The sequence below is a fragment of the Silene latifolia genome, chromosome Y, assembly GCF_048544455.1.
Source record: "Silene latifolia isolate original U9 population chromosome Y, ASM4854445v1, whole genome shotgun sequence".
NCBI classification, from domain to species: Eukaryota; Viridiplantae; Streptophyta; class Magnoliopsida; order Caryophyllales; family Caryophyllaceae; genus Silene; species Silene latifolia.
In genome coordinates this window covers 324393045-324410492 of record NC_133538.1, presented here as the reverse complement: position 1 = coordinate 324410492, position 17448 = coordinate 324393045, and the positions used below count along the sequence as shown (strand labels likewise).

General features: G+C 35.7%; 2 protein-coding genes across 2 annotated transcripts; both read left to right on the top strand.

The window, feature by feature from the left end:
* The first annotated feature begins 2125 nt into the window (after positions 1 to 2125).
* LOC141631324 (uncharacterized) lies at positions 2126 to 15953 on the top strand. Its single transcript, XM_074444009.1, has 4 exons — positions 2126 to 2277; positions 13233 to 13662; positions 13905 to 14909; positions 15621 to 15953. Exons 1-4 carry the CDS (start codon positions 2126 to 2128, stop codon positions 15951 to 15953), a joined length of 1920 nt encoding a protein of 639 aa, XP_074300110.1.
* Positions 15954 to 15976: 23 nt separating this feature from the next.
* On the top strand, positions 15977 to 16846 carry LOC141631323 (uncharacterized). Its single transcript, XM_074444008.1, has one exon. It carries the CDS (start codon positions 15977 to 15979, stop codon positions 16844 to 16846), a length of 870 nt encoding a protein of 289 aa, XP_074300109.1.
* Positions 16847 to 17448: the final 602 nt, after the last annotated feature.

The window sequence follows — 17448 nt, the reverse complement described above, 5'->3', positions numbered from 1 at the left end:
ATATATATATATATATATATATATATATATAGAGAGAGAGAGAGAGAGAGAGAGAGAGTCAAGATCCGGTGAGAACGAACATTCGGTGAGAACGGTGAGAACAACCCTCCTCCCTTGGATGAGAGTCAGATTAAAGGCTGAGATCACATAACTCACCTTATATCTATCGTCTTTATTCAAACAACTAACATAGCCTACCACAAAATCCCAACCATCCATCGCCAGAAACCGCCACCGTCGTCGACATCATTAGCACACACCACCGTTGTCAACATCACCGGCAACCACCATCGCCGTCGATATCACCGGCAACACTACACATCATTACCACGGACTTACACCGCACCACAACACTCCACTATCACCACCTCTTTATCAATGCATCCACTGCCTCTATTAACGATGACCCTCGAATAAGCCGGAGGCTACACAGTTATTCAGAAATCGTTCGCCACCGACCGAGGCCGATATCGGAGCTCTGATAGACACCACCAATATCCACTTATTCAAACACTAATTCCCCGAATTTTCCCAAATTCCGCAATCAGTAATGGGGGATTTGAGCGTAGTATTGTCATTTTAGTCTTCATCTTTAATGTGTTACCAACACTCTTATGCATTAACCATTTTCAATTTCTACCTTTGTTAGAATATGCCTTGAATCTGTTCTGAATTCCGCATCTGATTTAGTTTCTTTATCTGTTTAGGAAACTATTATTTAGTTTCCTTGTCTGTTTAGGAAATTGTTAGGGTTTCCTAATTCTGTTAAGGAAAATATCTGTTATGAGAGTACTATATAAACTCTCATAAGCCGTCTATTTTATTCATTCAGAAATCTGTCAAAAATCTGAGTCGTCTGAAATCTGAATACTCTAACGAGTATACTCTGAAATCTGTAATCCTCAAGATCAATAATATTCTTCCTTTCTGGCGGTGGACGTAGCTAACAAATTGTTAGTGAACCACGTAAATCTGTTGTCTTTTTCACGTTCTTTATTTATCTTTCTTACATCCGTTATAACAAATTGGTATCAGAGCCAGATTTATCTGGGCTCCTGAACTGGTAAGAAAGATGTCTGGGATTAGCGTGAAGATTGATAAATTCACGGGGAGGAATAGTTTTAGTCTATGGCAAATCAAGATGCGGGCTTTGTTGAAACAACAAGGGTTGTGGGCGCCGCTTGTGAAGAAGGCGGCAAAACCCGTCACCGCTGAGATGGCTGTTTTGGAGGAGAAGGCACATTCAACAATTATGTTGTGTCTTGCTGATGATGTTATCATTGAAGTCGCGGAGGAGCAATCTGCGCAGGGTCTGTGGTCAAAGCTTGAGAGTCTTTATATGACGAAGTCTTTAACCAATAAGTTGCTTCTGAAGCAACGTCTGTTCAGTCTAAAAATGCAGGAAGGTACTTCTCTCCGAGATCACTTAGATCGGTTAAACACAATTTTATTAGAATTGCGTAATATTGATGTTAAAGTTAAGGATGAGGATGTCGCATTAATTCTGTTAGTATCTTTGCCTTTGTCGTATGAGAATTTTGTGCAATCTTTCATTGTTGGTAAAGATACTGTGTCTCTAGAAGATGTTAGGTCGTCTCTTCATACTAGAGAATTGCGCCATAAGGCGGCAGGTACGGTTACAGATAATCAGGCCGCAGGTTTAATAGCTAGCGGGGGTTATGGACAGGGAAATTCTGGGAAGAAAAATTATAAAAAGCCGTCTTATTCTGGTTCTTCTAATTTCACGGTACCTCTGGTACATCTGATTTTAAGGGTCCTAAACCTACTGATATTTGTAACTACTGTAAAGAAAAGGGGCATTGGAAATTTGATTGTCCCAAGAAAAATAAACAGGACAAAGCACCAGATACAGCTGTCTGAAGGTGATTATGCTCTAGTTGCTGAAAAATACACGCATCCTAATGATGCGTGCATCCTGGATTCAGGAGCAACCTATCACATATGTCCGCGCCGGGAGTGGTTTACAACCTACAAGCAAATAGATGGTGGCGATATTTCTATGGCTAATGGTTCTATTTGTAAGACAGTTTGAATTGGCTCGATTAAACTACGGACACAAGATGGTAAATTCTGCACATTGAACGAGGTTAGACATGTTCCGCTGATGACGAAGAATCTGATTTCCTTAAGTGTGTTGGACAATAAAGGCTTCAGTTTTCATGGTGAAGGTGGAGTTCTGAAAGTCTACAAGGGTTCAAATGTGATTCTGAAAGGTGTTAAGTGTGATACCTTGTATTGTTTTCAAGGTTCTACGCTGTCAGTTCTGTTACATTTACATTCCGCATAGCAAGTTCCAGGGCTGTTTGGACTTGCTAAATGTTAGAAGTATCTGATTGCCCCATGGTGGGAAATATCTGAGGCAGGAGGGAGAGAATTATCTGACACTAGTTTAGTGCGTCTGGTACATCTGGCACCGTTATGGTGCATCTAGTACATCTGTCTGATTGTGAGAGGATTCAAGTCAAGGTGGAGATTTGTTAGAAAATGCCTTGAATCTGTTCTGAATTCCGCATCTGATTTAGTTTCCTTATCTGTTTAGGAAACTATTATTTAGTTTCCTTGTCTGTTTAGGAAATTGTTAGGATTTCCTAATTTACGTTAAGGAAAATATACGTATGAGAGTACTATATAAACTCTCATAAGCCGTCTATTTTATTCATTCAGAAATCTGTCAAAAATCTGAGTCGTCTGAAATCTGAATACTCTAACGAGTATAATATGAAATCTGTAATCCTCAAGATCAATAATATTCTTCCCTTCTGGCGGTGGACGTAGCTAACAAATTGTTAGTGAACCACGTAAATCTGTTGTCTTTTTCACGTTCTTTATTTATCTTTCTTACATCCGTTTGCGGAAGCGTGAATATCCCGTGCTGGGCCTCTACTGCATCTGTGTCCACACCTATAATAGTACGATATTGTCCGCTTTGGGCCAAGCCCTTACAGATTTACTCTTGGGCTCATTCCCAAAAGGCCTCGTACTATTATATTTTCTGGACACTTATAAAGATGATCTTCCATCTTTATTCTACCGATGTGGGACATAGGTTTGCATCCTTACAATCCTCCCCTCAAACCAAGGACCATCATCTTGACTCGGACCTTGACCTCCATGGAGAACTCCCCCACTTTACAGCCCCAACTTCTAGACACCCGGAACATTACAAGTCTTGATAACCTCCCCTTAGCCGACACACCATGCTACATGTCACCGCCTGGTCAAGTGAGTGCCCCCACATGCTCCTGAGCCTACATATCCATGTGCCCTTCTTGGGGATTTGCTACACATGCATATCGAACATCCTATGCATCCAATATACCTTGGACCGGGTCCGTCACTTCAGAAGTCCTAGAACACAAATGGTCTCTGGTATCCAACCTGGAAAGGACCCACCAGACCTGTGGCACCCAATCTGATAAGGGTCCACCTGATCAACAGTTCTAGTACACAAATGGTCTTTGCTCCACAAGACCTATGACGCCTTTCACCCATTTAGCCCTGGACTGGGCTTGCTCAAGGACTCACCCCGAGCTAGGAGTTCCATGCCTTACAGTGTACAACTTCAAGTCTTGGGCCTACTGATGCATCCTCGTGTCTAGCCCAAGTCGAACCTTGGGCTCTGATACCACTTGTTGTGCGGAAGTGTGAATATCCCGTGCTGGGCCTCTGCTGCATCTGTGTCCACACCCATAATAGTACGATATTGTCCGCTTTGGGCCAAGCCCTCACTGATTTACTCTTGGGCTCCTTCCCAAAATGCCTCGTACTATTATATTTTCTGGACACTTATAAAGATGATCTTCTATCTTTATTCTACCGATGTGGGACATGGGTTTGCACCCTAACAACCCTTTAATTAGTGTATACAGTAGCTTTTAATCAATTACCATATGCAAATGTCAAAATCTACGAAGATTGATTTTGAACATAGAAACTTCATCACTATTACAGGTGCGTGTAATTTTATTATAATTTTATTGCTTGCCTCAAGCTGAGTTTGCTCTCCCACTAACCGATGAATAATTTGAAAGTCTTTATAGCCGAGTGGTCTCTGTTGTATCCGGTTTTCGACCGGAAAAAAGTCTTTATCAACACTAATTTATTCATATTGATGTATTCAGTTTAGATACATTAATTATATTATTATATACTTTAATCGTGAGTGGAAAAAGGTGTACCTAGGACGAAAAAAAACTGCATTGCATCGTTAAAAAAATGTATCTATGATTCGTGTAAAAAGTGTACCTAGGATAAAAAAAATGTATCTATGATTCGTGTAAAAAGTGTATCTAGGATAAAAAAAAATGTATCTACATTCTTAAAAAGTGTATATAGAATTCGGGTAAAAAGTGTACAGATAGTTAAAAGTGTATATGAGATTTGGTAAAAGAAAAGTGTACCTAGTATATATATTCTAGTGTATATAGTGCGTTCTCACCGTTTTCACCGTTCTCACCGGATCCTATATATATATATATATATATGTATATATATATATTTAGGAGAATTGGGATCCTATGAGAACCATCAAGATAATGAGAACCGTGAGAACTCCATCTTACGGAATTTTTTTTAAAAAAATAATGACATATTTGGATTCGGCATTGGATTTTATGGCTAGAAAACATATTTCTTGGTCCAAACATTATAAATTATTGACGCAAATCGAGGCGAAATATATTTTATTAATTTTCATACACCGACTACCCATATTCTCGTATCTAACAATTTTCATGCACCTAGAACTCGTTTTCGTGCATGTAGAGCCTGTTATTTTCATGCACCTAGTAATTAATTTCATGCATGTAAAAATTTTCATGCACCCAGTATTCGTTTTGGTGCATCTATAGTTGTTTTAGTATACCTAATTGTGTTTTTGTACATTATGTTTATATTTTGTTAATAAAATCAATAAATTTTGTTTAGTTATACCAAATAATGTGTTTGAACAAACTAAGTTAAAGCTAAATGATTCACCTAAACTTTCAAATCGAGATTTGGTAGAGATTTAATCATGGTTCTCACGGTTCTCATTATCTTAGTGGTTCTCACCGGATCCTGACTATATATATATATATATATATATATATATATATATATATATATATATAGAGAGAGAGAGAGAGAGAGAGAGAGAGAGATAGAGAGAGAGAGAGATAGGTTCAGATGAGTCCACAAATTTGGTTGAGTCCATAAGTCCACATCTCTACCATTTGATCTTACAAGATGAATGGTTGAGATTAAAACAAAAAACACTCACCCAACATGCAATTAATGCTTTGTCTCCCATAATTTCTATTACCAATTTTTCTAACCAATTACTTTATCTTTCCTATCAACTAATTTATTAAATTAATATACTATCATCTATTTTTCAATTATCAAAATATTATAACGAAATTTCATACCCGCGTAAAATAAAAGCGGGTTCGTAAAAGACTCCGTAAATCTTCATACAGACTCTGATTAAGGCGAAACATAATCCTATATTTATTATTTTTCGAGCCCGACGCAATGGTAATATTTTTGAATACCATTGAGTTTTCGAAATTTTGAGTACGACAAATTACTCGGAAGTTACACCCTATTTGCTTGAAATTATCTCATTTGCTTGAAATTACACCATGCTCACTTGAAGTTACACTGTTTTTACTTGAACTTAATTAATTACTTTACTCATATAATTAATTGGATTCCGAATGAAGAGGCTAGGGTGGTGGAACGAACTAAAGTTACACACTTGCTTTGTTAAAGTTATACACGCCACATATTAAACTTACACCTTCAACAATTCAAATTAGATAGACATGTGATAAAGTTACACAAATTCAAATTTTACATATACAAAATGACCAAAGGACTAAAGTTACACCCATCAAGAATAAAAGTTACACTCGCAAAGCACTAAAGTTACACTCGTAATAAATCAATAAAGTTACATAAACTTGTGCTAAAATTACAAAAATTCAAAATTTTATATACAAAATGACCCTAAAATATTAAAGTTACACTCGTGAAAAATTAAAGTTATACTCATAAAGCACTAAAGTTACACTCATGAAGCACTAAAGTTACATAACTTGTGCTAAAATTACAAACATTCAAATTAGTAATATTCAAACTTGTATATACAAAATGATTTTACAAGATTAAAGTTACACTCGTAAAGTACTAAACTTACACTCTTACAAAATTGAAGTTACTTGATATAGAACTGAAGTTACACACTACTTGAAGTTACACCCTTACAAGAATAAAATTACACACTATATAATTGAAGTTACAACATTCATCAACAATCATTAATCTAAATCTCACATCTTCATCGTCAATCTATAACACCAAAGACATATCAACATCTTCATCATCAATCAATATCGCCAACGACTTATCATCATCATCATCATCATCATCTCCATCTCCATCTTCATAAAAAAACTACAATTAATAATTAAAAAATTTAGATATAATTCATTAAAAAAACAATCATACAAATCACTATATTTAAAATTATCAAGCCATTTTAAATACCTAAGCAACAATTTCAATAAAATCCAACAAAAATTAATAAGAAACCAACACAAACCATTATATTCCAAGCACAACCGATCAATCTATAACACCAAAGACATATCAACATCTTCATCATTAATCAATATCGCCAACGACTTATCATCATCATCATCATCATCATCATCTCCATCTTCATAAAAAAATTACAATTAATAATTAAAAAATTTAGATATAATTCATCAAAAAAACAATCATACAAATCACTATATTTTAAATTATCAAACCATTTTAAATACCTAAGCAACTATTTCAACAAAATCCAACAAAAATTAATAAGAAACAAACACAAACCATTATATTTCGAGCACAATCGATCAATACTGAATATTTTGAAAACTCAATGGTATATAAAAATATCACCATTACGACGGGCTCAAAAAAATAATAAATTTAGGCTTTTATTTCGCCCTAATCGGAGTCCGAATGAAGATTTACGGAGCTTTTTATGAAGTGGCTTTTATTTTATGCGGAAATAAAATTTTTGATTTGGTTTGAAAATGAAATAAAAATGAGAGGTAAATGAAATTATAAGAGAAAGAATAATTGTATTGGAAATTGGTGTAAAAGAGATAAACAATTAATTATGCATAGGTAGTGTGAATTGTGTGTCTTTTATCTTTTAATCTCAACCATCCATTTTTTAAAGATTCAATGGCTTAGATGAGGACTCATGGACTCAACCTAAAATGGTGGACTTATATGATCCTATTTCTAGAGTAAAGTTCTTATAAGTCCACCTAAATATTTGAGTCCCTAAGTCCTCTCTACATCCCTTAGATCTTCCACTAAGGATAGTTGAGATTGAAAGCAACAAAACACACTTAACACTAATTAGTTTCCTATATACTAATTAATCAACTTTGTCTCTCTAGCTTTAATTATACATTCACTAATTGATTATTCTACCCAATTAACATTATTTTTTGCCTTCTTATATTTTCAAGTTTTTACAAAAAAAAATTTTGAGAGAAAGTTGATACAAATTTTATGACACTTTTACTGTTTTAAAAGTGTAATTCTAACAAAAAAAAAGTGTAATTTTAACAAAAAGAAAGCGATTTTGACGGATATTATTTTGAAATTTCAAATTTTGAAGCAACTTTACGACAAATTTTTCTTTTTACGACAAATTTGAAATTTTGAAGCATATTTACGTCAATTTTTGAGACATTTTTTTTTTCAAATTTTAACACAACTCATTTTAAATTGAGTGATTTATAAGTGTAACTTTAGTCTTTTAAAAGTGTAATTTTAGTCCATTAAAGTGTAATTTTAGTCCATTAAAGTGTAATTTTAGTCCAGAAGTGTAACTTTAGTCCATTAAATTGTAATTTTAGTCCAAAAGTGTAACTTTAGTGTAATTTTAGGCCATTACATGGTAATTTTAGTTGATTGAGAATATAAATCTCTAGTCCATATTCAATGTGTAACTTTAATCCATTGAGAGTATAACTTTAGTCCTTTGATAGTGTAACTTTAGTCCATTGAGTGTAATTTTAACAGAAAAAGTGTAATTTTAATGGAGAAAAGTATAATTTCAACAGGAAAAAAAGTGTAATTTTAACACAAAAAAGTGTAATTTTAATGGAGAAAAGTGTAATTTTAATAGAAAAAAATGTAATTTTAACAGAAAAAAATGTAATTTTAATGGAGAAAAGTATAATTTTAACAAAAAAAAAGTGTAATTTTAACAGAAAAAAGTGTAATTTTAATGGAGAAAATTATAATTTTAACAGAAAAAAGTGTAATTTTAATGGAGAAAAGTGTAACTTTAATAATAGAGAAAAAAGTAACTTTAACAGAGAAAAGTGTAATTTTAATAGAAAAAACTGTAATTTTAATTGAGAAAAATGTAACTTTAATAATAGAGAAAAATGTAACTTTAACAGAGAAAAGTGTAATTTTAATAGAAAAAAATGTAACTTTAATAAAGATAAGTGTAACTTTAATCGACATAAGTGTAACCTTAATAGATACGAAAATTTATAGAGATAAGTTTTTTTAATAGAGATAAGTTTATTCAAAACCTAGATCTAAAATTTAATAGAGATAAATTTTTCGAAACCTAGATCTAAAATTTTAAAAATATATCTAATGTCATACTAAAACCCGAAAAAAATAAAAATAAGACGATATTTTAAATACGAAATATGAAAAACAAAACCTAGTTCTAAAACATTACACATTTAACAAAGAAATGAGATCTAAATTAAAAAAAAAGGAGATCTAAACAAAAAAAAAAATTGAACATACACGTCTCATACTCCTACCAACCCACAACCACCAACATTTTCAAAATCCTTCAAAAAGAAGGAAATCTCAAAAATTTTAAAAAAAGAAAAAAAAAAGAAAAAAAAACCCAGAAAACTAAATCTTCCACAACACACCCAACAAATATTGAAAAGAGATCTAGGAAAAACAAAACAAAATAAAAAAAACAAAGAAAAAAATGAAAAGTGGAAGAATGGGGCGGCAGTCGGCGTGAAGGAGGTGGTGTTGTGGGGCGGCAGTCGGTGTTGGCGAGGGTGGTGGGGGAGGTTCGTGGTGTTGGCGAGGGTGGTGGGCGAGGTGCGTGGTGTTGTTGAGGGAGGTGGCAGAAAGAGGCAGAGGAGGTGAGTGATGTAGGTGGCAGAGGAGGTGGTGTTGTGGGTAAGCGGTGGTCGTGGCTGATGGGGCCCCGGCAGGTGACGGTGGTGGTTGATGGTTGGAGGAGGCGTGTGGTGGCAGTCGGGGTGGGTGGGTGATTATTTGGGTTTCATTTATTTGGTTTTATTTTGATTTATTTGGTTTTTTAGAGAGAGATGAGAGAAATGTGTGAGATGAGGGAGAATTAGGTGGTAGATTAAATTATATATAGCGGATTAGTATTTAGTTAATGTAGATTAGTGAGGGTAGTGAGAGAGAGTGCTTAATTACCCTATAATCCCCTCTTTTTTTGATTCAATCTCAACCTTTCATCTTCCTTATCTAATGGTCCTCAAGAGAACTTATGGACTCACACTTAGGAGGGGACTTATATGATCTCAACACTATATATATATATATATATATATATATATATATATATATATATATATATATATATATATATATATATATAGAGAGAGAGAGAGAGAGAGAGAGAGAGAGAGAGAGAGAGATTTAGGATCCTATGAAAACTCCCTTTTCATGAGAACCGTGAGAACCTTATGTTCAGAACTTTTGTACCAGAGGTACAAGATCTTTATACTGATGGTTTATAACCTTTATAGCAAAGATTCAGAGTGTAATGCATGAGCAAAAAGATAACTACCATAAGCCGCACATCATTCGTGAACTAGTTCAGAGTAGATCACCCCCATGGTGTAGAAAGCATATTTTCTTATCCATGTTCCAAACAGACCTAAGGCTGATTGTGCAATTCGGGTTACGAAAATGAACTTTGGATATTGACCGCGAGATGGTATCAAAAATAAGCTATCACTCAAATATATTTGTTAATTAATACAATTCTAGGACACTCAAATCACATGGTTGGATAATTTGGCTACTAATTTTACACACAAACACGTGTTGATCTTATGTAGATATTATAATATTGATATCTAAATCAAAGTCAACTTTCCCTAGTACTTCGTAACTAATACTCTAGTGTAACAATGCTGCAGGTAGAATACCATTGAGTCAAAAATCGACAAGATATATAAAAGGAGCGACTAACAATGGGCATAGGAACCGAATACACTCAATGATTCTACAGAGGTCAATACCGGTGAAAAATATGATCGCTTTTGTGAATGCAGTTTTCAAAATTCGTACCAAATATATGAATTCATTCAAGTTTAAAATTGGGTGTATTCGTACCAAGTATATGAATAATGAATTCATTCAAGTTTAACAATGGGTGTAAACGATATGAAGGCTATGATTTAGATGACCGTTTCATATAAAAAATCGTACCAATTATATGAATTGATTCAAGTTTTTCGTCTATTTTTGTTTATATATAGTACTCCCTTTTATTTAACCTTTACATCCGTGTTTTGTAATATAACAATCCCCTGAACCTTTGGTACAAATATTCTGAATGTTTAGTACAAATTTTCTGAACATTTGGTACAAAGGTTTTGAACCTGGGGTTCTCACGGTTCTCATGGGAATGGAGTTCTCATAGGATCTCAACCCTATATATATATATATATATATATATATATATATATATATATAGGGTCAGGATCCGGTGAGAACCACAGACATAATGAGAACTATGATAACCTTTTTAGTAATAAGAACCCTCGGATCATATTTGATCCAGTGGCTGAAATTTATTCTCCAGCATTGTAATAGCGGTCAAACATAATTCGATACCGCTCTCTAGTATCTTTTCTCTCTTCTTTTTCCTTTTCCCCAAATTTTCTCTGATCTTCGAAAAAGAACCATGCCACAAGAACAAATCGACTTCGACTGCTTCGATTTCCTGCAACAATGTCATAGATCATATCTTCTCAATTCAACGAGGTTTGTGTTCAATTCAAGTCATATTTTCATTTGCGTTTTTTTCCCAAAATCTAAATAATTAAATGTAGAGATTACCTTTTTATGTGCAAATTTTTGAAGACAAACTTCGATTTGCATCATAAATTAATGTTATGCCCAATAATAACACATAAATCTATGAACAATTTGGCTTTAGGGATGCTAGAATCTAAAAATAGGGTTTGAATAATTGTTTCTCTTTGTAATAGTAATCGAGTGGGATGTAATGTTGATTTAATGATTTTATTATTGAAGCTTTACAATGGAATTGGAAGATTCGAATATCATAATTGTTACTTCTATTTGATTATCGTTGTTTTTTAAAGTGTTCAAGAGTAAGTTGCTCATATACCTCGGAGGTGCATCATATTTTAACCTGGATACTGTATTAAACCTCTTAAAAGCACCAAATTATACTCCGTAGCTCAGATACACTAGTTTCTCACAAAAACACCAAATTATAGCTCATTTACACTACTTCATGATTTTATTTTTTTGCGTATTTGTGGGCTGCACTAGCATATTTGAGCTATAATTTGGTGTATATTTCGGTGAAATCGTGCATCTAAGTTACGTTTTAGTGTATCTACAAGGTGAACAAGTAAAAAGATTAAGGTAAACTCGTGTATTTGAGCTATGATTTGGTGTATCTTTAAGGTGAACTAGTCTATAAGAGCTATATTTTTGTGTTCCCTATGAGGCGAAGTAGTGTATCTAAGCTATAACTTAGTGCATCTAGGAGGTGTAATAGTGTATCTGATCTATTATTTGGTGTATATTTAAAGCGAACTCGTGTATATGAGTTATATTTTGGTGTATCTACGAAATGAACTACTGAAAAGAATTGATGTACCCGAGCAATATTTTTGTGTTCCTATGAGGTGAAATAGTGCATCTGAGTTATAATTTAGTGCTTCTATGAGGTGTAATAGTGTATTCGAGCTATAATTTGGTGTATATTTAACGCAAATTCAATATATCTGGGCTATTATTTTGGTGTATCTACGAAATGTACTAGTGAAAAAAAATTGATGTAGCCGAGCAATATTTTTGTGTTCCTATGTTAGTATATAGTGTATCTGAGCTATACTTTAGTGCTTCTAGGAGGTGTAATAGTGTATCTGAGCTATAATTTGGTGTATATTTAACGCAAACTCATGTATATGAGTTATGTTTTGGTGTATCTACGAGATGAACTAGTGAAAATAACTGATGTACCTGAGTTATACTTATGTGTTCCTATGAGGTGAAATAGTGTATCTGAGCTATAGTTTAGTGTATCTGGGAGGTGTAATAGTGTATCTGAGCTTTAATTTGGTAATTATTTAAGGTGAACTCGTGCATATGAGTTATCTTTTGGTGTATATGCACGGTGAACTAGTAAAGATAATTGATGAACCTGAGTTATATTTTTTTGTTCCTACGAGTTGAAATAGTGTATATGAACTATATTTAAGTTTTTTTCCTCGTGTAATAATTTTTTTTGAGTTACATAGGATGGTCTTAACCACTTCTTACTTTCTACGTCGCGGTGTTATGTATATTTTTTTAGCTACACAACTTATATGTCTTTTTGTTTTATAGACCATGGTCGCTGAATCTAGTGCAATAGGTATAATGTGGATATTCGAAAGATTTCAGCAGAACACAAGTAGCAAACAACAAGCAAAAAAATCATTACTTCAAGTTATGGGGTTAGTAAACCATTTATCGATTTGAAGAAAAAGATAGCATCAAAAAGAAATGTTGCCTCCAATAGCAAGAAATGACGATAATGTGAGACCGAGAAATGACGATGATTTTCTCAGGGAGGTTCATGTGGCAATCGACATAATTGAGTCTCAAATTCCATTACTTGAAGAGATCTTAAATTGCATTCGGGGACAACTAATCAAAATTTTGATGGTAATTTAGATCTTAAATTGCATTCGGGGATAACTAATCAAGTTAGATCATCCATATCTTATTGTGGGTGATTTTGATCAAGTGGAGTATAGGAGCGATAAACTAAGTGCTCGAAATGATTACATAAGAGGCGCTTGTTCCTTTAATAATTGGAAGCTACGAAACGAGTTTATTGATATTCCTTTCAAGGGGCCTAGATTTACTTGGTGTAATAATAGGAAGGGTAATCACAGGGTCTACGAACGACTTGACAAGGCGCTTGGGTCTAAAGAGTGGTTTACCCTCTTTCCTGAGACGGGCATTAAGCATCACCCAATCCAAATCTCGGACCACGCACCTATAGAACTTGATCTTCATCTTACCAAACCCACGGGAAAAAATCCTTATAAGTTGGATGCCTGGGTTTTGAACTACCTAGAATGTATTCAAGTTATTATGACCGTATGGATCGTACCTGATACTGGTTCTCCGGATTTCCGGGTTGCTCGGAAACTCGCCAGGGTTCGACAGCATGTTAAGAAGTGGGCCCTAGATAAAAGAAACGACTGGTCTGGAAAATGGGATGATTTTGACAAACGGCTGGAGCATGGCATTGAACTTTCTACTTCTGGGGGTGGTGAAGAGGTTTATGAACTTGTGAATTCTGAGGTACGAGAGTTTGCGCCGGCGGTGGCAATTTACTGAAAACAAAGGGCAAAGCTGCGATGGATTGTTGATGGTGACACTTGTACTAAATATTTCTTTAAGTGGGTCAAGGGGAGAGCCGGAAGAAATTATATCCTCGGCATTAAACGAGATGATGGAGCTTGGACTTATAACCATGATGAGATTAGTAGCTGCTTTCAGGATGCTTTTATCAATCTTTATACTAGGCCGGGACAATTTAGCAGGCTACTGGAGCCACACCTCCCTCTTTCACTCAGGTATTAAAAAATCTCCAGAAACGGGTAACAAATGATGATGCGGACTCCCTGAGCAAGCCTTTTACAGCTAAAGAAGTCCATCAGGCAGTTTTCCAAATGGGACCGATGAAGTCTCCTGGACCGGATGGTATTCCAGCCATTTTCTACCAACGATGCTGGCACCTCGTAAAAAAAGATTGTACGAAGGCCATTCTCTCTATCTTAAATTCTGGAGTTGTTCTAAAGGAAATGAACCGTACCTTCATTGTCTTAGTTCCAAAATGTGATAACCCTGAAGAAGTAAAAGATTACAGACCAATCAGTCTTTGTAACGTGTTTATGAGAATTGTTACTAAGTGTATTACAAATCGTATGCAGAAAGTCATGGGATATTTAGTCGGGGACTACCAGAATACTTTCCTGGCTGGAAGGAGTATTAGTGACAATATTTTGTTGGCTCATGAGGCGATTCATAAGGTAAACACGCACAAACACGGAAAGTTTGGCAATGTGACCTTCAAAGCTGATATGAGCAAGGCTTTTGATCGGGTCAGGTGGGATTTCCTCCAGGCTGTTTTACTTACTTTTGGTTTCCCTACGAGATTGGTTAACCTGATTATGAGCTGTGTCTCGTTGGTGAGTTATGAAATTCTTTTGAATGGTGCTCCCCTTCACCCTTTCAAACCGCAATGTGGCCTCCGACAAGGGGACCCTTTATCGCCATATCTTTTCATCCTCTGTATGGAAGTCTTATCCTGCAATATGGAGTGCGCCCAAAGGGAGGGTAAACTTCAGGGTATTCGGGTGTGTCATGGAGTGTCCCCTTTAACCCATCTTTTCTTTGCGGATGACTCGATCTTCTTCTTTCAAAACAAAGGTATGGCTGTCCGATGTCTCAAACGTCTTCTTGCTAGCTACTGTGAGGCTTCGGGACAGGTTATTAATGAAGATAAGTCAGGGATCATTTTCAGCCCAAACACCACACTTCGGCAGGTGAGATTTTGTTTAAAATTTCTTAATATTAAGCACAATAAAGGTTTTGGAAAGTACCTTGGTCTCCCAACTGAGTTTCAAGAATAAAAAAAGGTGGTTTTTAAGGGACTTGTTGAATCTGTAATGAGACGGATTTCTTCGTGGAATGGGATTTTTCTTTCTCCAGCTGGGAGGGTTACCTTAATATCCTCTGTCCTATCAAATATCTCCATTTTCTTTCTATCGGCATTCAAAATACCGGTAAGTGTGACTAAGAAGATTAATGCTCTCTTGTCACAATTTTGGTGGGTCGGATGTAAATCGGGTAAGTGTCTCCACTGGTGTAGTAGAATTTTCACCAGTCTACCGAAGCGAGAAGGGGGCCTTGGTATTCGCAATGTGGGTTGTCTCAATCAAGCATTATTAGCAAACACATACGTGGAGGCTCGTATCAAATGAGAAATCACTATTTTGTTCGGTATTCCGCGAAAAAATCATGGGGCCTTTGGGAATTGAAAATCACCGATGGCTTTGTAGTAAAAAATCACTTTCTTGGGGGGCACGGAGCATCACTCATGGTTTAAAGCTTATTAGGGAACATATAGGCTAGAAACCCGGGATTGACTCTAACCTAAATGTGTGGGACAAGAAGTGGGTTAACGGACAATCACCAGAGCCTAAGGACTGCATTCTTGACGAACACTTTACCTTCTTAAAAGACCTTGTGTAAAGGATATCTGCCTTAATAATGGAGGGTGGAATGAAGGATTAATCAAATTACTTTTTGCGGAGGAAAGTGTAGGTCAGATTTTAGCCATCCCTCTTCACGATTCACAAACTCAGGACGAGATCTTTTGGCCATTCACTAGCAGTGGTAACTACACTGTTAAGAGTGGATATGGTATTATCTTTCGGGAGTACTTCAATGAAAATGGATCACGAAAGGATGAAGAACGGGTTCAGGAGAACTGGAGGCTCTTCTGCAGGAGAAAATTATGGATGCTTCCGGGGCTTAGACATGGAAAATCCTTCTCCGGAAAATTATCACTAGTTCTGTTCCGGTAGGCAGTGAGTTTGTTAAAAGGGATATGACTCGGGCTTCATCTTGTGCCCTGTGTGGATCTGAAGAGGAAACCCTGGATCATCTATTCCGTGACTGTGATATTAGCTCAAGAATTTGGGCGGGATCTACTTTGGGCATTAATGCAAATCTTTTTCCTTCTCTTGATGTCCGGGACTGGATTGTTAACTGGATTCTGTATCTGTCCAAGGTTGAGGATGGGGTTAATCTCGTAATACACTTTCTTGTGATTCTGGTTAGTCTCTGGACTTTAAGAAATGACATCATATTTAGGGGCGTTTCCTTTAATCCGGGTGTATTTTTCTCCAAGTGTCGCCATCTGAATGAGGATGTCCTTCAAGCCAACGGCAAGATTCTTAATGACCCTACGCATCCGCCTGGTTTTGAGACTGGTGATCACGGTAATACCTTGGATGAAGATACTGAGTATCAAATGCTCCGTGTGGGACGGCCTTTTTATTGTATCGGCAGTTTCTCTTCTTGTTCTATGGTGCGTATCTATGTTGACGCCAGCTGGAAGACCTCGTGTCTTGCGGGTTTTGGATGGATTGTTATTGGGAGCGAGGGAGAAACCAGATATGAAGGGTATGTCTGTGGCCGGGCCGTATCGCCTCTTCAAGCGGAAGCTCTGAGTTTAAAGGCGGTCATCTCTTGGGCACGTCAAGCTGTAGTTCTTCACCTTGAAATATCTTCCGACTGTCTTCAACTTTTGACGCAATGGATGGGAAAGGAGACTCCACATCATCACATTAAGGGCATCTTAAACGACAGTACTCTTATCTTATCTGCTTTTCATTGCTTTTGTTTTAGTTATGTTCGGAGGGATGGTAACATCAGGGCTCATGCATTGGCAAAACAAGCTATGAGCCTACATTAGGAACCTTTCTTTTCAGCTGCAAAAAAAAAAAAAAAAAAAAAAATTGCAATGATGGTCAAGTTTATCAACTAGGAGTAATCAAACACTTTGAAGTCAATAGTGTTCACTAATGGTCTGCTGGAGATATTTTATACATATTAGTTCACTTTATGAATGTATCGCTTACTCTTGTATATACCAAGCAGTCATTTGTTGTACCCTTATAAAGTTTGATTATTATTAGTTTGCAGTACCTAATGTAGACACATTTTAGATTTTGAATTGTATTAATACAGCTTTGATGTTCCAACAGTTATTGTGGGTAATGTAAAAATTGGTTGCTTGCTTCTCGCTTGAGTTTTATCATGGTCTGCACGTCATTGCCCAAATATGATTATGGCCTCCTTAATCATAGTTGTATTGTAGTGCTCGCATCATGATATCATGATACGTTCCTATCATGAGATTTTGCGATTTAATAAGCTATATGGGACTCGAACCCATATCTTTTTGCAAAATTTGCACATTGCTCTACCATTGACCTAATAGCCTTTAAAGTACGCTAAACAAATACAAGTACGAAATAACTGAAATAAGTACACTGAAATATTTCTCACATATTA

Coding starts and splice junctions, on each gene's coding strand:
- LOC141631324 (XM_074444009.1), top strand. CDS start 2,126: ATGACGAAGAATCTGATTTCCTTAAGTGTGTTGGACAATAAAGGCTTC. Junction 13,663..13,904: donor ATGAACTTGTGAATTCTGAG/GTACGAGAGTTT, acceptor ACAATTTAGCAG/GCTACTGGAGCCACACCTCC. Junction 14,910..15,620: donor CAAACACCACACTTCGGCAG/GTGAGATTTTGT, acceptor CCTTGTGTAAAG/GATATCTGCCTTAATAATGG.
- LOC141631323 (XM_074444008.1), top strand. CDS start 15,977: ATGACTCGGGCTTCATCTTGTGCCCTGTGTGGATCTGAAGAGGAAACC.